The sequence below is a fragment of the Natrix helvetica genome (genome assembly GCF_964273705.1).
Source record: "Natrix helvetica genome assembly, chromosome: 1".
NCBI classification, from domain to species: Eukaryota; Metazoa; Chordata; class Lepidosauria; order Squamata; family Natricidae; genus Natrix; species Natrix helvetica.
The window spans coordinates 246,916,937-246,941,648 of record NC_138548.1 but is presented as its reverse complement, the minus strand read 5'-3'; the positions used below and the strand labels follow the sequence as shown (position 1 = coordinate 246,941,648).

The window sequence follows — 24,712 nt, the reverse complement described above, 5'->3', positions numbered from 1 at the left end:
TTCATTGCAGGAGAAAGTGAGGCTGAGGTATCGACTGACTTTCACATTGGGAGACACGCCCAGCACCGAAGTGGGGGAAGTAGACCAGTTTCCTCCAGTTGATAATTGGGGAAAGCTATGACCCAGAGCTATTTCATGGGGGACTGGAATGAATGCGACATGACAAAGGCACCGGCGGTATCAGTTAGTGATATTTAGCTTTGTTTACATGTCCCGTCCACTCCACTTGTAGCCGTAGTCCAGAATGTTTCCTGCACTCCGGGATGATAGTCTGGCGCGTAAATGCCAAGTATAAACTTGTGGGAACAGCCAGAAACAGAGACCTGGTTGGTTTCTTTACCTTGGCCAATCCAATTCTATCTTCCACTTCATTAAAACTTGAAATATAAATGTTCTGGAGAATTTGATGAGCAGAAATCGAATACACTGGAACATTATTTCAGTTAGGCTAGAGGTCTACCAAGGGCTATGATGCCTTTGCAAATTCTTTTGGGGTAGAGGCCTACTGACCTTCCTGTACCCAATTCTTTTTACCTCTGTGGGATCAAAAGTAGGATAACCTTTAGGCTTGCTGAGCAATGATACACTTCAAGAAATGGTGGTTTTTGCCATGATCAAGCACTCCATTTACAGAATATCTGTTCCAAGAGCCAGCAGAGCCCATGCAGATATTTTACACTTGTCACTTGAGCACATCGACAACACACAGGTCTCAAGTTGCTGCCTTCTAATTTTATACTTGTAGCTGGCTTGCTTGTGTGCTTTCCCAGTAGCTGCTGAGTTTTGTATGCACACAGCCGTTTTTCCTCCGCAACACAATTTGTCTCATTTTTGTGCGTTAGCTACAATAAAGATCCGCATATAGTTTATACACTGCTCAAGTGGGAAGCATGGAGAGATGGAAATACAAATAGTATTGAAGAGGAGCATCCATTCAGGTGCAGTTGCTTATTGGGCTCAAAGGAGGAAGTGATGGAGCGAAGGATCTGAGGCATCTCCCGAAGGCACTATTGTTAGTTAAAAGAAGGATATGTATATTAAGCTATAGGAATGTACCAGATCTGCAGAACAGGGAAAAGAGGAGCCAATGGCCATGCATGTACAGGGATGATACACTCCAGTTTTATTCTTTTTAGATAATAGGTGGGTAAGTGCAATTGTCTATAGGAAGAGATATCTTTTATGTTGACAAGAGGCCGGCTTTTCTAAACATTGATAGACACGACACAGTACAAAAGCCATAGAGGGAAGTCACTGCTTTGATTAATTACTTCCTCCTGTGTGTAACACAGTTTTGGTTTAACTATGTGTTCATCTGGAACAAATTGTTTTGTTCCCTAGTGAAGAGAAGGCCCTGAAAATCTACTCTATGCTACACTATATAACTGAGGACATTTTTGTGGGGGAGTTTAAAATGTTGCAATTAAAATTTTTGTATTAAAGAGATCGTGGGATGATCAGACCTCCGTTACAATAGCTGTGACTGCTTTGCATTAAGCTTCTGTAGACAAGGTACAGTTAATGGCCACAACAGAAAGAACCTCCCTGGCTTTTAAAGGGATCCAGTTTGAAGTGTGTGAGGAGATAGTCCCTGGTTAGCCAATACTCGTGGTATTAATTATGTAAAGCTGATGAGAGCCCAGTAGTATTTTTTTGCTCTTGATCTCGTCCTCTCTAATATTATAGTCTCTCTATTATCAGCATTTTACTTCTGCCCCAGTGCCATACTTATTTATACAGAGCAGATTTCACTGTTAGATGGTCTGCAAATCACTCTGATTGAGGAAACCTCACACACACACAAAGCACAAGGGCTTTCTGCCAAATTGCTTTCATGCTATCAGCAGTGCCACTCTGTCCATGCTGTATAATCCAACAGAAAGATTTCATAGTCTCACTGTGTGGAAATGTACTACTACAACCTTTAGACATTATTTATGAATGTTCCTGTTCACAGGCTGAAGTTGCAGCTTTCTATCAAACACTCAAGATTGTAAATATATCTCTGAAGCATTTGTTATTCTGCACGCTCAATAAAAATACTTTCTCTACTCTGCTTTAGCTACCTTGCAGCCACTTCATACTAAAATGTATTTTTGTCTGAAAATTATTGGAATTAACAACCTGTCCTACATGTTTCTTTACAGTAGCTGTGATGTAAACAGAAAGCTCTACGGCTAAATATCAACTACTATATGTACCCGGACAAATATCTTTTGGTTTGTTTTTAAACTCTTGAGTAAGGAGAAATCAAGATTTATTGCAAGGAGATCAGGTTGCCCCTGGGTTTAAAACAAGCAAATGAAATGGTTTGTTTCAACTTGCATGAATAAAACAATTTGGGTTATTTTCATGACAAGATGGGTTTTCCCATCTTATAAAATTGTAAAAGTCTCAGTTTGCAAAAGCCGAGTTTCTTCCTTGAAATTTACCACAAAAAGAATAAAAGAAATGCAAAATATGAAATTTATTTTTTATCAAAATAATAACAACCCTGGTATGTACACTAAGTTAACAAAGTAAAGTTTAAGAACCATTTTAATTTGCTGCTCTCATGATTCTTCCAGTGTGCCCTCTTTAATGATAGCTCTTGCTAAGTTTCTTGCCAGAGCAAGTCTTAGCATTTCCACCTTCATTATCTCTGCATCATCATCCTAGAAACAAGAAAAGGGGGGGGGGGGAAAGAACTGAATAACATAACCTGAAATCTATTTTAGAAATATAAAAAGATTTTATAAGTCAGAGCATACCTACACAATCATGGCCACATTACTTCTCATATTTAGTATGTAACTCGGGGGAGTCCCTAAAAGGATAGTCCAAAGACGACTGAATTTTTCACAGTTCTTCCTCCACGACTGGGGAAACAGTTCCATCTTTAATATTAATTTAGCATGTAATACATATTCAGGATGGAATTAAAAAGTATTAATTTAGAACGAAGCTGTTTGCTCATCAGTCTTGGGGAAAGACCCTGCAATTCATTCAGAACTTATCCAAAATGTCACAAGCCACTTCCAGAAATGCATTAAACTTATCTAGACTGGTCCTTCTCAGTCCACTCAACCGTGGAATATTCTGCACCTCTCTAGTAGACATCAGTAATTCTATGCCATTCCCAGAGAGCATTTGCGGCTATTTTTATTGCTTGGTCAGAACAATGAAAAGCATACACCCCCCTTCTTCCCACTAGCATCCTGAAATGTAGAGAAGCAGTGCTAGGAGGGGCTTTTGGCAACACTTTTCATACCACTAGAAACAATATTTTATCTTATGCTCTTTTCCACAGGTTTCGGGGACTCAGTGGATGAAACACAACCAGGAAAAGTACCGTATTTTTCAGAGTATAAGACGCACCCTTTTCCCTCAAAAAAAGAGGCTGAAAATCTGGGTGCGCCTTATACACTGAATACAGCAAATTTTTTGCCTCCCGAAACCCTGCCCCTTTCACCAAAATGGCCGTGCATAGCTTTTAGGAGGCTTTCAGAGAGCTCTGGGGGCTGGGGAGGGCAGAAATGAGCAAAATATAGGCTGTTTTTGGCTTGTTTTTGCCCGCCTCTCAGGAGCACTCTACAAGCCTTGAGGCTACTCATGCCTTTTTTTTTGGGGGGGGGGGGGAGACAGGCCCATTTTCACGAAAAACAGTTTTTGGGAGGTTTGTAGAGTGCAAAAACTTTCTTTTTTTAATTTGCCTCTTCAAAACCTTGGTGCATCTTATACTCTGCTGCGTCTTATACTCCAAAAATACGGTAGGCATTAGAAGCAATAAAACTCTGAAATGGGAAGGATTGTCCCCTTGATGCAAAAGACAAATTTTCTGTCTGATACACTAATTCTTATGGGTAAACTGTTCTTTTAACACAGAACATACACCTTTTCCCAGTTTCAGCTTTCACTAAAATGCATATTTGTAACAAAGCAATTTAGTCAAATTAACAAGATGAAAGAAGTTTCAATTACGGTAACTTAAGTACATTCTGATGAGTATGCACAAACATACATAAGGAAAATAAACAGATTAAAACATATAATTGAGTTAGTGTTGCAGGATCCTATCTGGGTCGGTCACTGGGACCAGAGGTTTTGTCTTCTGAGCTTTCGGACTCATGCTGGATCCCATCCACAGGGAACTTCTCTGTATACTCTGGGCTGTTCTGTGTGTGGTATTTATATGACGGCTGTTGTGTGTAGCTTTTTAGATGTAGAGTGGGTTGTTGATGGTTGACTATCAACAATCATTAGCTGTAATTTCCTTGTGCTGCCAAGCCCTCCCCCTCCTCCTAACTTATAAGTACTTGATAAGCTGGAGGTAAAACAGCACTCCTGTTGATAGGTGTATTACCATATAAATATCACACACACAACAGCCCAGAGCACACAGAGAGATTCCCTGAGGATGGGCTCCAGCATGAGTTCAAAAGCTCGGAAGACAAAACCTCTGATCCTGGGGATGGACCCAGGTTTGATCCTGCATCATTATCCTGGGACACGTATATTCACCTACATTTGTGGCTTAATGTTCTCCCTCAATGCACTGATCTCAACAAAGCAATAACTTCTCTAAATTACAATGGGGCTAAATCATGCTGTGTCCTCACATCCTTAAATTGTAATGTATCAGGCCCTTAAAACAGCCTATTTGTATAAGATTACCTGGAGCTTCTCTTTTTTTGGCTCTGCTGCCATCACATCTTCTAAGCATTTCATCAGTTCATATGTCTGATCAGCAGAAAATATAACCTGCAGAAAATTGATTGTAAACTTCATTTAATAGCAATTTCTCTCCCCCCCCCCCATTTATTTTTGGAAATGGGATTTGAAATTTGATATTCTGGTAGGTTTGAACCATAAGCATATATGGTTATCCCATTAACAACTAGAGAGAATCCTGAAACTGGCAATCTTTATCTTTTTTGGTCTATGTTTAACTTTAAGAAAAATTTCATATAACATGTACGAACTCAAGGATTGTTTACTTTTGTGGCCGCTGTAAATATTACAAGGCAGGACCAGAGGAAGGTCACTACTTTCATTATTCATTTACCCTTGAACAAATATTCCATTAAACAATGTTGCTGGAATTGAGAAACTGGCACATACAAATTAAACTTGAATCAAATCATGAACTTCATTTTAGAGCAGGCATCAAACTTAATGGACCCTACCTATCTGCAGCAAGGCTAACTCTTCTACTTACAAACCCCTCCTTTTGAAGGAGTAAACAGAGTGCAATTCACACACTCTTTTTTGACCAATATACTACCAACATTACTTGAATTTTGGTAACAATATAGGACTGAAGCTCTTAGGATCACACAAATTCTGGCTCAACGTTGTCTTTCTTAGTTTATTTATTTATTTATTTATTTTCAGTATTTCTAGACTGCCCCCTCTCCCCGAAGGGACTCGGGGCGGTGAGCTTAGAGTAATACCAATGCATAACTGGTATCAATCAATTCATGTTGTATACAGGTAGTCCTTGACTTACAACCACAATGGAGCCCAAAATTTATGATGCCAAATGAGAAATTTGTTAAGTGAGTTTTGCCCCATTTTATTACTTTTCTTGCCACAGTTGTTAAGTGAATCATTGCGGTTGTTAAATAACATGTTTGTTACTGGCTTCCCCATTGACTTTGCTTGTCAGATGGTTGCAAAAGGTGATCACATGAACCCCGGACACTGCAATGGTCATACATATGAAACAGTTGCCAAGCATCTGAATTTTGATCACATGATTGCGGGGATACTGCAAAGGTTGTAACTCTGAAAAATGGCCATGTGTCACTTTTTTCAGTGCTGTTGTAACTCTGAATTGTCACTAAGTGAACTGTTGTAAATTGATTACTACCTGTATTGTATTTCAACAACTACTCCCATCAGTTAACAAAAATACATAATCCACAGAAATACCACACTTGCCTCTTTATGTTCTAGGAGAGGAAGTGCATCAGTCAACAAAGTCATCCAGAAGGAGCAAGGAGCAATACGAGCTGTCATCAGCATTAGTAACAGTTTGGCTGCTGCAAAGAACTTCTTCTCCCCATACATGCGATGAAATTCCCGGTACTTTCCTGTAAAAGATGTTAAAGCAGTCCTTTCATATTTAGAACACCCATCAATTCTCAATCTTTGATCCTACACAATTGCAAAAAGGTTGCCCTGTATTATTTATTTATTTATTTGTGTGGCAATTTAATGCTACAAAATTGCTCTGGGTGGCAGCAAAAGACAGAAAAGGCAGTGGCTAAGATGCTGAGCTTGTCGATCAGAAAGGTTGGCAGTTCAGCAGTTCGAATCCCTAGCGCCGCATAACGGAGTGAGCTCCCGTTACTTCTCCCAGCTTCTGCCAACAGAGCAGTTCAAAAGCATGTAAAAATGCAAATAGAAAATTATGAACCACCTTTGGTGGGAGGTAACAGTGTTCTGTGCGCCTTGGCCACATGGCCATGGAGACATCTTTGGACAGCACTGGCTCTTTGGCTTTGAAACGGAGATGAGCACCGCCCCCTAGAGTCGGGAACGACTAGCACATATGTGCGAGGGGAGCCTTTACCTTTAACTAAGATCCATTTAAAATAATAGTTCGAATCCCATTCATATCAAAGAAACAAACTGTTAAATCATTATAGGATTGTGTTTAAAAGTATCTGCAATTGTTTGTGCTAACTAAGACAGCTTTGAAATAAAAGTCTAGCTTTTATTTGGAAACGAAAATATATCTTATGAACATAATAGTCTTTGAAAAGGCAAGAAAAAGACATTGATATAATCAAAGTAAAATGTTTAGATCAAAGACTGTTTCTCAATCATAAGGAAAATGTACTGTCCCTGCTCACTATAATATCTGAGCCTTTGAAAATCTCCCTTCCATTTCAGGAAAACAGGAGGGATATTTGCGAGGTTGGTGTTTTTTAGTTTTGGAAGTTTTAAGTGGGAAGTGGGAACCTTTAAAGTTAGATGTTTCAAAAATAAAGGATTTAAAAAAAAATTAGTTCCATCCACTCAAAACAGCTGCTAGTCGGGGCAAAAAGAAAGTGTGAGTCCCAAGCCAAACAAAATGCAACCTTACTATCAAAAGATGGAATCACTCACCAAGAAACGTTAGTCGATCGCTAAGCAACATGGATGGACCCAAGTTGTCAATGAGGTCCAAGTCTGAGAAAGTACCTCTTTCACAATATTCTCTCAAAAATCTAGGTAACAATATAGGTAAAATGGCAGATTAGCACATACAGCCATTAGTATGTACTATATATACTATTAATTCTTAAAAAGTTACTTTCTTATAAGCAAAGATTATAAGGATTTAGATGTGAAGCATTTCCCAAGTTCTAATCAAGTAAGGTTTTTATTTGCATTAAATTACATAAATTTTATATAATTGTAGTCAATGAGTACCAAAAAATAGAAAAAAAAATAGAATAACATATAGCTGAAGTTCCTAATTATATTTTAGCGGGAAGAAAAACCACAAAGTATTTCTGTAGGCAATCTCTGCTGTACCTAGTCTATTTTTCTCACAAAGCGGAGAGAAGGGGATTACAAGAGAATAAGGCACACAATGGTAAATATACCAGACTCTCTGCATAGCCAAATTGCTTCCAATGTGTATTCCCCCAGTGAATACCTGCTTTATCTTCTTGCAATATTTTCCTCTCTAATATATATAAATACACATTAATTTCCTTCTTGTTCATTAGTCCAGGGCCAGAGTGAGCATTCCAAAGAACAGGAGTGTGGAAAAGAAGCAGCGAAGCAGACATTAAAGGAGAAATAACATTAGTGATGCAGTTGCCAGTCCCAACTGTGGTAACAGGATTAGGTGCAAAACATTTTAATAAGAACAGCAGCAGGAATTCTCTGAAATGTAAAATGGTTTCTCTTATATATTAAGTACTATAGATCATTGATAGAAATTGACATATTAACTGGTATCAACTTTTTCCATTTCCTCATTCTATTGTTTAGTGTATTTATGAGCACAAATAATCCAACACTAACAATCACAATATCATCATTTCTTAGGATTGCCAAATTCAAAGGAAGCATTATCTCTAGCAATTAATTATCCTAAACGCTTAGATATCTGTAATAATTTGCTGTTTCTGCAGCTTAATAAGAATCCTGCTTCCCCAAATCCTACCTGTCTGATATGAGGGTAGCAAAAGCAGCATCTTTGGCTCGGATGCTCCAGGATAGTGCTGAGCCAAGGCGATTGTTCCGGACAGCCTTCATGGACATGATTTTACAGATGCTACGAACTAGGATGGGAAATGATGGAAGCATACTTGGTAACTTGATTCTTTAGAGATGATTACATTTTTTAAAAAAAGTTTTAGGGAGAGTCACCTTGTTCAGTCATCGTTCTCTGTTCACAAATCCTCAGTACTTTCAGGGCTTTATGCTCCGTATCCAAGGAAATCCGTTCAATATGATGCTCCAGGTATGCTTTACCATATTCTGGACAATGGTCAAAATAGTCAACTGCAAGTTGCCATAAGCTGCAAAGATGGAACCATAAATATTGAACTGCCTCTTCTGCACAGAGTAACTAGCCTACACAACTAAAACAGTGAATCTCCTATTTGTTGTGTACATTCACTTTAGACAGAGCTCCTCTTTACCTAACTGCTTTCAGAGAAGCCTAAGATCAGTAAGAAATTTGTTGGAAAAGTCTTTTAGAAGTGAGAAATTAAGTCAATATAATGCATGAACATTTTGTTTAAATAATCTTATTTCCCCCCAGTTTTTAATTCAACAGATTTAATGAAAGAGACAGAGTCTGAGAATAACATCTAAATGATTTGAGGGAAAGGGGACCTATATGTACAATATATGTATATAACTACTTGAGCATGGTCTCTGACCTATAAAAATTTTTTGGCCAAGGGACTTTTGTGAAAAATCACTTAACATTAATATTGGTTAAAGAAATGATGAACTTCATAATACTGCTTTCTCTAAAATATTCAGAGAAGTCAGACATCAGTATGGAAGCACTACAGACATCAGCAGCCTATTAGGCTCCTACAGAAGGTACAGAAGTAAAAAGTAGGCATTCTTTGTGGGAGAGTTTTGTCGTTTTGTTTAATGTTGGTATATATTTTTATTTTACTCATTCTGGGAACATGGTGAAGGTCTGGAATATGATCCACCCATTTTAGATTCCCACTTTACCCTGTTTTAACCAGCCCTAATATCAAAGAAATTGAGGCCACTGAACTTTCTACAATAGCTGGAAGTGGGAGAGTGTTTCAAATTTATCCTGTGTTGCTGCAGGATATTTTCCTGAGGACCACAATCTCAATAATAATAATAATAATAATATTTAATGCTTCTAGACCGCCCCCTCTCCCGCAAGGGACTCGGGGCGGTGTACAGTTCATACAAAATATAACAGGATGCAATAAAATTAAATTAAATATGTACAGTTGACAATTGACATGGAGGAGGTTAAAATGTAGTTAAAAGAACTGTACAAAGCAGATATAAAATAAATTCAAACCCCTAAAAACAAATACAGTAAATTAAAAAACCCTAAAATAACCAGATATAATACATTTGCCAGGAGGGACAGTTGAATTATGCCAGGCCTGCTAGTCGGAACAGGTGGGTCTTCAGTTTTTGCCGGAAGGAGCGGAGGTCAGAAGTGGTTCTAATGTCGGGGGGGAGGTCATTCCAGAGGGTTGGGCCCATCACAGAGAAGGCCCTACTCCTCGGTGTCGCCCGCTGGCATTGCCTAGTGGACGGCACCAGGAGAAGTCCCTCCCTGTGTGAGCGTATTGGCCGCAGGGATGTATGTGGGAGGATGCGATCCCGCAAGTAACTAGGTCCCGTGCCATGGAGCGCTTTAAAGATGGTAATCAGCACCTTGAAACGCACCCGGAAAACCACAGGCAGCCAGTGCAGCTCGCGCAGGAGAGGTGTTACGTGGGAGTACCTCGTACTCCCCATCACAGCCCGCGCGGCTGCGTTCTGAACTAACTGCAGTCTCCGGGCGCGTCCCAAGGGCAGCCCCATGTAGAGAGCGTTGCAGTAATCCAGGCGGGACGTCACCAGCGCATGAGTGACCGTGCGTAGGGCATCCCGGTCCAGTAGGGGGCGCAATTGGCGCACCAGGCGAACCTGGTGGAACGCCCCCCCTTGCCACGGCTGCCACATGGTCATCCATTGACAGCCGGGCATCAAGGAGGACGCCCAAATTGCGCGCCCGTTCCACAGGGGGCAATTGTTCGCCCCCTATGGCCAGCGATGGGATCAGCTGGCTGAACCGAGGTGCCGGTAGCCACAGCCACTCAGTCTTGGAGGGGTTGAGTTTAAGTCTGTTGTCCCCCATCCAGACCCCGATGGCCTCCAAACACCGGGACATCACTTCGACAGCCTCGTTGGGGTGGTTTGGAGTTGAAATATACAGCTGAGTATCATCAGCGTAGAGGTGATACTCAACCCCAAAACCACGGATGATCTCACCCATGCCTCAGCTACATAAAATTATGTCTCATTGAACAAATGAGATTATTAGACTTAATTTACTGAATCAGAACCATTATGTTTACTAATACCAGATACTTAACGGAATTGATTTTTTTATCATTCCAGCTAATTGAGAATTAGATATGTTTCTCTATTTTTTAGTATCAGGAGATTCTAATTAGTGCTAAAAATAACAACCCATTGTGTTCTTTTGGATGGTTGTAAGGATGGTATCAACTAGCCTTAAGCATGAAACATTAGGAATTCAAATAAAGCTAAAAACCTTAAATCCAGAGAAACAACTAGTAAATAAAAAAAGCATTTGCACATAAAACACTTTGCTGTTTAAGTAAGACGAAATTAACATATTATTTCAATTTCATTCACCAGGGAACCCTTAGTAAATTAGAATAGAGATTAAATATCTTTTATTCTTACCTTGAAGCCATTTGGGAAAACTATCCAAATACTGCCTAGACTTTATTAGTTTTATCATATGCATCATTTAAAACAAGCAGATTCTATTCTTCTAGATTAGATATTCTTCTTCCACTCCATTTGCAAACAGATTTTCCTCCCTTGTATGTATCACTGCCTGCTCTAAGGTTTGCAAGATTCCATGCCAGTTTGGAAGTGCAGTGGAGCCAGCAGACTTAGGATATCCACAGTCCCACTTTATGGCACTTTTTCAGGGGAGAGGTAGGTACACTTTCCAATATATATAATAGCTTTCTTTATTTGAAGTCAGAGCCCATATTCAACTTCAGAAGGGGAAATCTGACACATCAAAAGATCCTTGTGATACTTTCCCAAAGATTAGAATTGTAGTGCTCCTACTCTTATCAGGACCAATGACTCTTTGTGAATCATGTGGTTCCCCCCCCCCCTTGCTTTTTCATTACTGGCAATACAATACTGTCTATAGATGTATGCATGTGTATAAATATAAACAAAAACTCTTACCTATGATGGGCAAAGAGCCCAGAAGCATATTCTAGCAGGAGGTATTCACGCATATTGGAACCAAAGCTAAGGAATAACATAATATATCAATTTTCTAACTGACATAATTTTTTTACTTCTGACATAATTTCTTTCAATTTTTCTCTTTCAATATCATAACTTCTTTCAATATCAAATATTTTAAGCCCCAATAAAAATTAATTAGAACAGAAATTAGTGGAATAATATCATCAGAAATAGGAGAATTATTTTCAATTCAGTCACAGATGCATTAAATGATATGCAACCTCAGTTTTGCTTCTGTAAAATGGCAATAATACTGTCACTTCTCTTTCAGGAATTACCACAATAATGTATATAGAACCCCTATGGACAGTTTGAAAGGTTACATACATTATTCTAAAAAAGGAATTTAAAATGAAGTCAGTTTTAAAACCGAGCCCAATAATGAGAAGAAAGGGAAACTTACTAAAGATTGTGGGACTGGAGTAGATTGCAATGGTTCAAGAGATCTGTCAGATGAGCTACAAACCACCAGTTGCTCAAGGCAATGCTGCAAGTACAAAATCAGAAGGAATCTAGGATAAAATGTATTTACATTCTCAGAAAAAACAATAAGCCATTATTTTACTACATCTGCAGAATCCCACTTGTTCACTGCATACTTTTGCCAGTTTTTATTTTTAAAAACTTTCTGGCTTTTTGGTTTGTACGTTGCTTTGTTTCAAATCATGACGTCAATCGTATATAAATCAAGAATTCAAAACACAAAGAAGACAAAAATCACCTGCATTCTTTAATCACTTGGTGAATATCAAATTCAAAAGCTGCCAATAAGATGCTGTCTAATGGTTCCGGGCTGCTTTCTCCTCCCAGAAACATGTCCAGGCTGGACTGTGGAATACATAAAGATGAAAAACACTGAGGTTGTGTCTAGCTATACCAGATATGTTCTCTCTCAGTAAAGGACCACCTTTACTGAGTCTCAAAAATAACAGATTACTTAAAATGCACACTCAACTGCTTTTTTCATATGAATTGGCTATTTTCAATCACTGGGAAAGTCAGAGCAGTATTAGCATTTTCCAAATCAAAGCTAGCGCATTGATACCATGTTCTGACAACCTGTTTTGATAAGACTGAACTTAGTCCAATACAATGGGGGTCCTATTCTGGAGGTTTTCCAGGATTTGCTACTTTGTAAATGCCAAGCAAAACTATCAACCTTCTACATAAAAAGGCACTACTCAGACAGACCATGAAAGCTGTATCATCTTTCCCCTGTACAAGGTATAATCACTTGCCTTCCTATTGGATGGCAAAAGGATGGAGGCAACCCTGCTCTAATGGCAAAATATGTCACCTGTGCATAAAGATGGAGTTCCACGTGCTTCACGGTTGGATGACAATATAATAGCCGGGTCACAAGAAAATGATACCAGGTTGTCATTAGCTCTTTCTTTTCCAAAATAGCATTCTCATCTCCAAGGAGGATCTAAAAAAATAAACGAGAGTCCTTAAGGATTCAGTTTTGACCTAAAAAAAAACTCCCATAAGCTCAGGGTTTTAACATATAGTATCCCAAGTGTGACCTTATTAGGCTGAACATGATCATTATGCCTCTGTTATCTAACAGCTGAATAAATGTAATTCACATGCTTATCAGGCATTTGTACTACAAGTACCGTATTTTTCGGAGTATAAGATGCACCAGAATATAAGACGCACCAAGGCTTTGAAGAGACAAATTAAAAAAAAGTTGCACTCTGCAAGCCTTCCAAAAATGGCCCATTTTTCACGAAAAAGGGCCCGGTTTCCCCCCCCCCCAAAAAAAGGGCATGAATGGCCTTTAGGAGGTTTAGAGTGCTCCTGGGGGCCCCTCCAAAAACGAGCAAAAGAATTGCTGTTTTTTTGAAAAATGGACCCATTTTTTGTGAAAAGAAAGGGCATGGATAACCTTTAGGAGGCTTATAGAGTGCTCCTGGGGGTTGGGGGGGGGGGGGCAAAATTGAGCAAAAAACCAGCCCATTTTTTGCTCAGTTTTGCCCTCCCCAGCCCAAGAAGCACTCTGAAAGCCTCCTAAAAGCTATGCATGGCCATTTTGTTGAGGGGGCAGGGTTTCGGGGGGCAAACAATGCTGTATTCAGTGTATAAGACGCACCCAGATTTTCAGCCTCTTTTTTGAGGGAAAAAGGTGCGTCTTATACTCCGAAAAATAAGGTAGTCCTCATTTAACAACCATACATTCAATGACCAAAGTTACTGCAGCAAACAAATGGTAGTTACAACTGGTCCTTTACACACATGCATACACACCTTACAGAGAACTTCCATGTGGGAATTAGAAGCAAATGTTCCATCTTTCAGAAACCTCTCACATTCCTCATGCCAGTGCTGCCATTTTAACTCCATCTCTGTCAAAGTCTGGTTACTGCTAGGCTGCAAAGGGATACATAATGAAAAGATTTTTTAAATTCTTATTGCAGTGTTTTTTTTACTAATTTTCCATAAAAATAAAACGGTTTTGGTGTATGTTTATCAAGAGATTTATGCAGAATAAAAAATAACGTTTATCCAAGGAATGGAATATTTAAATTGGAACTTGAAAGAATACATACTATACAGATAGTTCTACAGTAGAACAGGGTAGCATGCTGGTGACAAGCATCTATCTGTAACTTATAGGAAATTAATTTTCACATCTTGAATGGAAATTCTTTCCAAATGTTTGTTCAGGAGTACAGCCAATCTACAGAAATAGCATTCTTCTTAATGCACTATCAATGATTTTATAACATTATTTGGCTGATGCAAGACTCATCTTCCAGTAGTATGAAAAAAATGAACTAATCCACATGGAAAGATATCTCCTGGAGACCTTCAACCACTCAAAAAGAAAACTACTGAAAACTAATACAAACCAATGATCAGACTCAGAATTAAGCAAGTTTTATGTGTTTTTGAAAATATATTTTTACTTTATCATTACAGATCACCCAGGTAACATTACAGAGAAAATTGAAAACATACACTGAGAACAGGCATCTTCTTCATCAGCTCATCTAAAACTTTGCACATGTGCACTGAAGTGGGATTGGTATTAGCTTCTTTAGAAAGTAATTGCCGAGCCTCATCCATTCTACCCTGAAGCACATAACCAGTTACCTGAAAAATATAAAAAATATTTTACATATTAATACTATCATCCAAACCATGCATGTATGGTTACACTGACACATACCACCTCATAAAAAAGATATTTAAAACTGCAACTTAAGTAAAACAGGTTTAAAGTGTTCTGACAGAAATAAATACGATGGCTGAAAGGCCATTTTTCCTGTTGACAAAAAACACTAAGGATTGCTACTACACAGAGGTGATTTTGATGGGAGAGTTTCTTGCAAACCACAGATACTACATAGATGACTCAAACACTATAAGCTTTCTGTCATTGTTGATTCAGTGTAATAACTTGGAAAAAAACCCTTACATTTCACACTGGATTAAATTAGACAGCTTTCTGAGCAAAAATGAAGCACAGCAGACAGACACTACTGCTTTCTGGATAAAAACATGCCTTACCACATTCCAGAAATTTTCATGTTTTGCTGGATTCTCACTCCTCAGAACTTCGCAAACCATGTTGTCTATTTCACACACATGAAGACGGACCCAATCAAGCAGATGACATAACACCAAACCCGCTGGGGGGGAAAAAGATACATGCCTGTGAGCCAAAAGAACTGTCTGAGACACTATTTTTATGAAATCCCATTTCTATATGCTTTGCGCTGATCCATTGCAGGTAGCATCACAAATGATATTTCCTATACTGATTGTATCATATCATAGAGAAGATGTAGTTATGATTATACGGTGGGATGATATCATACAGATTTATTTGACAATTACAATACCTAGAAACTAGCTGCTGAATCACAGTGTAATAGGAAGTAGTTCAAGACAAAAGTCCCCTGGGACGATGCAATGTTGCTCCCGCTTCCTTGCTCTCTTGCATGCTGGTGGGAGAAGGCTCCTCAGTTTGTAGTGGCAAGGACCAGACCCAGAAAACCAAGCTTGTGAGCTGCTGCAACCTGGGTTCAGCCAAATAACAGCTCAATGCATCCTTTTTGTTACCTTGTAAACTTCCAGTTCTCATAGTACAAATAGATTATTTTGTTGCACTAGGTCAGCAACCAAAATGAAATGTGAACTTCAGAAATTAATCATGTCTCCACCCCAGTAACAGTATGATCTGTTAGCAGAAACAGCCTTTTCCCCACAACTGTTGCAAATAGTTTTGTCCTTAAATAATAGAGGAAAAAGCCATTGTCTTCAATAGGAGAAATATGAAGGTGGGGAGGTATTTCTTCCTCAGCTCAGGAAGATATTATGAAGATACCTAATTAGAAAAGCAGCACATGAATTCTAAGAGAATATGTGAAAAACATAAAAGTAATCTTGATTTCATTATAATTCAACATTCAATCCGTTGAATTGGTATTTACCGATTTTTGGTGTTGAGTTTATATTTACTGAATATCAAATTTACACAGACACACAGTTTGTCATGAAAGCAACTGCGAAGGCTCCTCGATTGGGGCTGAAAGGGGAAAGGGGAAGCAATATGCTCCGTCCCGTATTTGGGTAGACCAGGTTGCCCTGATAGACCGGTCTCACCGGAAGGGGGAAAAAACCAACATTCACCTGGAGCAGCTTCAATAAACATGATTTCACACAGATTCCAGATCAACTCCATTGCTGACAAAATAGAGACCTAAGAAAGATAAACGTCAATTTACTATAAATTTCCATTATAAAGCTTTAACCTTGAACTCTTCCTAACATGAAAAATAACGGTCAAAAACATGAATACTTAAATTGAATTTGCTGCAAATAGACAGGATATTATTAAAACAAGTCTTTTAGATTCTATTATTTACTAGCTGAAGAGCCATTTTGGTGTAATGGTTATGGTATTGGGTTAGAAACCACAAGAATGTACATTCTAGCCCACCTTAGGCAGAAAACCTCAGGCGAGTCACACTCTGAGGATAACCTCAGGTGAGTCTTTCTCTCAGCCCTAGAAAAGAAGCAGTGGGAAATCACTTCCATAATATTGCCAAGAAAACTGAAGCAACTAATCAACTGCAGTTGCTTTGAGGCACACCCCTCCAAAAACACCAGTACGCTCAGAATGTTCAAGCTCAATGTTTAAACTCTTTATTCTGAGGACTATGAACATCTATGAATTTATATTTTTCCATAACCTGGAGCAGAAAATAGGGATCATCTTCTTTGGAAGTGATTTAGAAAGTCAGCATTAAGCAAAATTCCCATCTCCCTCAAGTGAGAAATGGAATTAGCTGAGAGCATGTAATCTATGAATCTTTGAAAACGGCACCTACCATACTGTAATAGTAATACAATAATGATAGAATATGACATCAATTTTTCCCGTAGTATATTCTATGTTTCTAAAACTTTTAACCATTTTTAATGATAACAAAATGTTTTAAATAAAAAATAGAAATAGCATTGAAATGGCATTTTAGGCAAAACAGGCTTCAATCTGCCCTATGGAACATAACTCACAATTTAGGCTCATATTTATGACCAGCTGAAAGCAACTGTTTATTTTGTTAAGCTCTGGGAACACCACTCATCCTTTAATCGAAAATTCTTTGGGTGCAGTTAATTTAGAGTTAAAATCAATGGAAGAAATACATCTATAAGAAAAACAGTTGCTTTTCCAAATGAAAGTCACTTTTAGGAATAAGAGTTGGAGCAGCATAAAAGGATTATGTAGTCTTTTACTTCATGCCATTACTTCAAAATCACCTGCAAGAAGCATATTCATTCCCACAGGATAGCAGAAACATTTTGAAAAGAGTAAACACAGATTGGCAAATGCATGCACATACAAACCCACAAGTGGGACAATAACCTGGAGACAGGATTCAGAAAAATAACAATTTGGGTAATAATTTAGCCTTTACCATGTTTTACTCCTTCTCCATTTATCTTTGGAATATAAACACAATTGACTAGCTATCCAAAGTTACATTCGCATTTATAGTTATATTCGGGACATTCAATTTTTGAAATTGTTGATGATATGATAAAAGATACATCAATGGAATCTATAGATATGCAGAACAATCATTGGAATGTTACAAAAATCAAGGACTAAATATTGTTGGACAAATTAAACAGAGATGATATAAATTTAGAACTATGATTAAGAAGTAGAAACATTCCTGAACAAGTACAATTTAATTCTAAGTAGATTGTGGCATTGTGCCTGCTATTGTAGACATCAAATATTCTACCAGAACTCCAAAATAAATCCAATGGGCTGCATCGAAACTAAAATAATGGAAAATGCTAGTAGTAAATTGTTCTCCAATTCCCTATCAAAACTATACACATTACCTGAGTGCTGTAGTGCATGTGCATTGCAGGATCCCGTGCAGATACTAAATCAAAGAAAAATACAAAAATCAATATTTATACATTGTTATTATTCAGCGTCACTAAACCAAAACCATTAACTCCAGCTCTACTATACATTGCAGAAAGATTTGTACATTGTTCATTTACCATTTTTACTAGTTACATTCAAAACACTGTAACTTTTCATCAGGTGTCTAAACAATTATCCTAGCAAATACACAAACCATAGTGGGCTCGCTGACTTCGTTTTGGGAACCGACTCTACACCCAAATTTCACAAGGAGTTTTGCAAGTACTTGTTCACGCTATGAATCATTCGGATTTGTTTTACACAGTCTGTTGTAGACTCGGTTCCAGAGGCTTCCATTTAATAAAAAGTAGAACACTTACTAGCCATCTGATGTGAATCTTCCATGCAGGCTCTTATAACGGATCGATAGCTTTTGCTTACTCCAACCAATCTAAAAGGAGAAGAGTTTGATTTTGTTTTAAGCATCATGTCACCTCCTTGATAAATGCCAGGTTCTTTAGTACAAATAAGCGATATCAGATCCCAACAGCCGCCACAGCATCATTCATGATAGCAATCTGAATGCTTTGCAATCTGCTTGTGCTTACAACTGGTTGCAATACCCCACAATTACGTGATCACCATTTGCAAACTTCTCTGCCAGCTTCCCCCGAGGAAAGGTTGCAAATTGCTGGATTATGTCTCCCTCCCTCACACATCCTCCTCAGACTCTTAGAACTCATGCTGCACTAGCCATAAACATACCATCTCTAATGATCACTCTGCCTTCCTTGCACATCCCCATGGACTACTCCCTATCCTCCCTTGCAGCCCTGAGCACCCTTGTTGAGCTTTCCTTCTATCGCACCCACTTTGCACCCTTGCTGACCCATGCCACGCCTCCCTTGTACACTTGTACACCGTGAGCATCCTCACCAATTAGCTGTGCCTCTTGCACACCCTTCCCAGGCCTTTCCTCCCTCATACTTTGGTGTTCCTCTTTGCATTTTTCACATCCTCTCCCCAACTCTTGCCATGCCTCCCTTGTGTCCCATCCCTCGCTGCACCTCCCTCATACTCCCCAAGCCTCACCTTCCTTGTACACCGATGCTAACTGGTGCTCATCTGCCTTGCCTCTTCATACACCCTTTGCACCCTCCTACACCTGGTAGCCGCCTCTTAAATGCCTGTTGGCCTATTTGAAAACCACCTGTGACTTGCAACTTTCTGCTGGCTCTCAGTGATTTGGTTGTGGGAGGTTGCCCTGCCTAATGACGGTAGGATTCAGTTAATGACAGTAACTGGGACTACAGGTATTGCTGTCATTGCTGTGATACAACTATACTTTATGACATTACTTAGCAATGTAAATTGCCATCATAAATCAAAGGCTACCTATATTCTGAAACATATATGAATTTTCCTTTATCCAACAAATAATTACATACAGTAGGGCTTAAACGTTTGTAAATGCTTTTAAATTTTCAATATTTCTGTAAAAATGTGACTTAAACCTGATTTGAGTTAAATTCCTCCAAGGCAATAGGTAGGAATGATCTAGTTATTGGAAACATATTGCTGCCTACGAGGGGTATACCAATTACTGAAAGGAAAGCTTCACGTATTTTTGCCACACACAAATATATAGCTTTGGATCATTTTACTCAATAAATAAATGAACAAGTATAATGCTCTTGACTAATTTTGTTTGATTGGGTTCACTTTATCTAATTTTAGGATTTGTGCGGGGAAGAGGTCAACCTTTAGGTGACACTGATGCAGAAGTATTGAAAATTCGAAAGTATTCTCAAACTTTTAAACACTTCTGTGCACCAAAATATAGAAAGCACTGCAGAAGACTGCTTAAAACTCAATAATACTTTAGATAATTACTGTGCAGTTCTTGACTTTCCAGCCTTTTCTTTCTCATTCTTCTGTAGTCCAACAAAGATCCCATGTGATTCATTGAAAAGCTTCCGCAAAGTCTGAGAATAAACATCTTGATCTTTGCGTACCACATAGACAAAAGGACAACCTGGAGTCTTCTCTTTAGCCTCTGAAACAAATCATGTAGACGTTTCTATTTTAATTGTGCAGAAAATATTATTATTTAAAATTGGAATTCTAAATGTATTACCAATTGATATTATATGTCAAAGCAAAATTTGAGGAAAGTACTATATAGAGATTAAGTTGGTATCCTCATCGTTGGCTGTTAAAGAGACAGTAATTCTGTAGGGCGTTCAGGGAATATTCATAGTTAAATTCCAGTTTCATAGCTATGTTCTTATTGATATTTGTATCTTTAGTGTTTTTATACTGTATTGTAAATCGCCAAAATCATTTTTGTTAAATGTAGTGGCATATATTCAAAGTATTTATATAACCAAATAAAATAAACATGTAGCTTTAGTTATTAACAATATTCTAGAAAACTCATATTACAATAAGTATAAGGTATATTACACAGGTAAATAAAACAGAATCAAATAATCAAAGGTTTAGAGCCCTACTATTACACTATGCAGGCTTTTCTAATAAAATCTGTGTACTGCATGAAGAGACATAAGTATTATGAGGCAAAACAAAAATGAATAAGATCTAACATAAACAGTGATCTTTACAATCAGTTAATAACATAATAGTAAATCTGGAGATTACTGATAATGGAAGACCATCTATTTCTATCTCTTCCTTTTCTAATTTTACTTAAAAAAACCTCTCTTCTGTGCCCCAAATGCTTCTGTCTCTTCCAATCAGAAATAGTCAAAAAAGATAACACTATTGACAGCAAATAGTGGTCTATGCCTCAGAATAGAACAACGCTGATCCTTTAACTGTGTATGGCAATATGGAGGCATGCTTGATGAGGAAGCAACCCTCTACTTCTATCAGGAACTCTTTGGCTTTTTATGACATCAACTGTTGGGCGTAATAGAGGAATTTCCTGGAAAGAGAGAGTCCAAGAGAACTCATGCAACTATGGATAGCTTTTGAAGCAGTCAAACAAGTCATTGTTTTAGCACACTGAAGAGAGAACTTTTAACGTGCCTTGCAAACACAACATTCAAACATTTTATATAGTCCTAGAAAGATGTGATTAAGAAAGAGGTGTGAAATTCTCATAAATTGCATCTCCAGTAACCAAACTGAAGTAGCTAATTTCATTACTTCATGCAAACGATTAACCAAAAGTCAACATGCCATATTCTCAGGAGGAGTAATATCTGAATACTTTTTAAAATGTGACCTTCATTATTACATCCTCCAGGATACACTGGACCACACTGCTATTAATATTATTACTAATTTATATGCTATCCAACTCCCAGGGACTCTGGGTAGTTTACAAATTGTTAAAGATATTTAAAAGTAAGTAATTACACAAGAAATATTTAAAAAGAAAAAAAGATCAGTAATACAAATACCATATAAGCACAAAAATTTTAAATTTATTTTTGGCAAACGTTTTGCTTTATACGTTTTAACAATTACTTGTGTGATAAGGTGCCCATTTTATTTTTCTAATATTTATTTCCTTTTAAAGACAGAAGGGCTAGGGTTATGGAAAATGTTAAAAAAAAGAATGTAGTTAGCAGAAGAAAGGATATAAAAAAAAAAGATGACTGACAACCATTTGCTCAAAGCTGAGAAAACTGGAGCTTCAGTTCAATCTAGTTTCAACAATTAATCTACTCTAATATCTTGCTTCAGTTTATTCATATCATGACCATATTAAACAAAACTACATTTAATAAAAGACATTGCAAACCTGTTGGCCTAAACAAGGTTTCGCACACCAACATCTCTGTGGGTCCCCATGTAAAGCATAACTGCTTCTGGTCAGAGTTCACGCCTGGAATAAGCTGTTTAATTAAAAAAAGAGAAAGAATTGGACAATTGTTGATGTTGATGCAATCAAAAGCTATTTAACTCATCAATAAACATTGTGAAAGCAGTAACTACAGCTGAAAGTATATACATTGCTGTAGCCAAAAGAAACTGTCATCTGTCATCCACGTGATCTCCAAGAAAGACAAGCTATAGTTATATGGTAAGCATAGAAGATTCTGTTTGGTTATGATCCATGAGATCGCTTAGCAATCACAATGTGAAGTGCTGGGATCAGAGTCAAAGTGATCACATGGCATCTCGCTTATCAACCATTTCACTCAATGATGGAGACTCTGGCCCCACTTATGGTCATTAAGCGAGGACTACCTGTAACCCATTTCAGAAGACATTCCAGAACTTGAGTGAAGCTGTGTCAAGCAATTTCATCCAGATATCGGGACAGCTAAGTTATCCCGACATGCAAAAACTGCAAACTACAGGACAAAATCTTTCATGTCTGTACCTATACCAAAGAAATCTGATGATGAAATACAACGTAAACAGTATATCTAAAGTTTTTATCAATTCCATTCTACCTGAGCTACGTTTACATTTATCCACAGCTTAAGAGTTGCTACTTAGGTATTAAGTCAGCTTTCTGTGTAAAACAATTACTACCAACCTGCCTTCCACTGAGGACCTGTATATGCACGAGTCAAAAAGAGGACTGTGAAAATATTTACAGAACATCCTAGATCTAGACATAAATTGTTTCAACTCCTACCCTCAAAACGACACTATAGAGCACTGCACACCAGAACAAGTAGGCACAAGGGCAGCTTTTCCCCAAATGCCATCACTCTGCTAAACAAATAATTCCCTCACCACCATTCACTAAGGCTGCATTACTATTACTATTAGTCTTCTCATTGTTCCTATCACCCATCTCCTCCCACTTATGACTGTAACTTTGTTGCTTGTAGCCTTACAATTTATATTGATTGTTTCCTAGTATGATTTGATTGCTTATTTGTACCCTATGACTATCATTAAGTGTTGTACCTTATGATTCTTGACAAATGTATCTTTTCTTTTATGTACCCTGAGAGCATATGCACCAAAGACCAGTTCCTTGTGTATCCAATCACACTTGGCCAATAAAGAATTCTATTCTATTCTATTCTATTCTATTCTATTCTATAGCTAAAACCTTGGTTAGACACAGCCAGTCACTCAAAAGTTTTTATTCATTTTTATTCTTTATTCTCTAGAAGTTTAACAGCGATGCCATTCTCTTCTAGGCATAAGCATTCATACATTGCATAACTGAAACAATTCATGTAGTTAAAAAGTGCTTACACCTAATATTCCATGTGTGAAATACCGAATGAATATTTACATGTTTTTACAGCTTACAATGCAGACAACCGTGATTTTTAAAAAATAAGAGTCGTTCAGACGTCTTCTGTCTGGTCCCCACAAGGTTCTCTATTGGCTTTTCCAACAAGTCCTACCTGACATCGCCTATTTAGGGCATCTCCTAGGACACGGCTGCGTCAAAGGCAACAATACCAACAAACAGGCCTTCGTTTCCTTCAGCGATGGCTGAGCAGAGGGGGCCCTGCAAGTGGGGCTTTCCGTCCCTAACGGGGAAACGGCCTCAAGCGAAGCCTTCCCTTCCGACGGTGGGGGTCTTCCTGCCGTCTCGAATTCTCCCCCCCCCCCCCAGTGCTCCTCTACGATGGTTCCCTGAGCGCCATTCGCCAGAATGGGGGCCCCCTGAAACTCACCGTGACCGAAGGCTCCACATCCAATTCCTCCATGCCGTCCAGCGGGAAAAGGCCGCGCTCCGGCCTCCCTCGATTTCTTTTGATCCTCGGCGCCTCGGCAGCGGCGCTATCAGCCAATCGCCGGTCGAAGCAGGCCTCCCGCGCGCGCGCCCGAGCCGAAGGACCCCATTTTCCCTTTCTCCGTCGCTAGAGATAGGAAAAGTAGAAGTGTCCGCCCCGCCTGTGTTATTTAAACTCCGGAGCCGATTGCTCGTATTTTCCCATGTACCGATTGCGGGCAAGTTGTTGAGCTGGGTGCAGTTCTCAAGAATTGCTAAGAGATGGGCCAAGATTTCTTGCTGCCCAATTCCTTTACAGAGCAGCCCCAACAAGAAAATCAAGCTGCAGAATGGGGGGAAAAACCACCCCAACTTCATGGTTTTAGTATGGAAGCAACTGAATGATCTCTTCAAGAGAGGCATTCTTGTCTTTAATTTTAATGGAGATCCTTTTTCAAAATGTTCATGGCTCCGATGGAGTTTGCAAAATCAGAAAATAAATAAATGATATGAACCTGAAAAGCCTTAACGTTAGCCATACGTCTTTTGAACCCCTCTCTCTGTGCTCCACAAGACAAATCGAACATATTTTGCAAAACAACGAAGCAAGATCGTGTTGGGTCAAAAAAGAAAAAAAAAGCAGCAAGACACAGAAACGATACCGTAGCTTCTCCTATCTTTCTCACTCAGATCCATGTTCTGTTATGCTTGTGAAAATTGGAGCTGAGAGAGTCAAAGGACACTGTTGCCACAAATTACATTTCTAAAGCAGAGGATTCGTTTTCCGTTCCATCCCCTTTAAATAAACCTCCTTCAACCTTCAGCGAATAAATACTTCATCCAAATTGTCTTCCCACAACCCAAAGCTAATACTTGCTTGCAAGAAGACATTTGAGAGCTCTCTCTCTCTCACACACACATTTTTCATACGATGGAAAACTTTACCGGAGAAGTTTCTTCACTTTCAAGTTAATTAGTTGAGCCACTCTGCCCCATCCCAGCAATGCCGGAATCCTGGGATGATTTTGTGTACGACTGACACTTCCACCTGCGCCCAAAAGAGGACCCCCGAGCTTCAATTGAAACGCATTATTATGTACACGTGATTCCATCATTCGCGTTTCTTTCCCCCGCCTTTGTGGCTC

General features: G+C 38.6%; 2 protein-coding genes across 4 annotated transcripts in view; one reads left to right on the top strand and one right to left on the bottom strand.

The window, feature by feature from the left end:
• GGA3 (golgi associated, gamma adaptin ear containing, ARF binding protein 3) overlaps window positions 1-2,394 on the top strand; it is a 29,903-nt gene extending 27,509 nt beyond the window's left edge. For both annotated transcript variants that reach the window (XM_081934573.1, XM_081934572.1), the window contains one exon: window positions 11-2,394. In XM_081934573.1, coding sequence (XP_081790699.1) covers window positions 11-121 — 111 coding nt within the window. In that variant the 3' untranslated portion in view covers window positions 122-2,394. The remainder of the gene's footprint in view (window positions 1-10) is intronic.
• A 54-nt stretch (window positions 2,395-2,448) lies between these two features.
• On the bottom strand, window positions 2,449-24,593 carry NUP85 (nucleoporin 85). 2 transcript variants are annotated; one of them, XM_081934575.1, is made up of 19 exons: window positions 24,513-24,593; window positions 21,678-21,771; window positions 19,799-19,961; window positions 18,286-18,356; window positions 17,875-17,918; window positions 16,147-16,216; window positions 15,022-15,143; window positions 14,470-14,604; window positions 13,756-13,878; window positions 12,803-12,934; window positions 12,227-12,333; window positions 11,909-11,992; window positions 11,440-11,505; window positions 8,353-8,504; window positions 8,147-8,264; window positions 7,096-7,196; window positions 5,923-6,074; window positions 4,654-4,740; window positions 2,449-2,654 (listed from the first exon to the last, which is right to left on the bottom strand). In XM_081934575.1, the coding sequence occupies exons 2-19, from the start codon at window positions 21,709-21,711 to the stop codon at window positions 2,553-2,555; spliced, it is 1,863 nt and encodes a 620-aa protein (XP_081790701.1). In that variant the 5' UTR covers window positions 21,712-21,771; window positions 24,513-24,593; the 3' UTR covers window positions 2,449-2,552. The 2 variants fall into 2 exon arrangements, with proteins under 2 accessions (XP_081790701.1, XP_081790700.1); XM_081934574.1 differs by lacking the exon at window positions 24,513-24,593 and adding an exon at window positions 23,530-24,207.
• Between the last annotated feature and the right edge of the window lie 119 nt (window positions 24,594-24,712).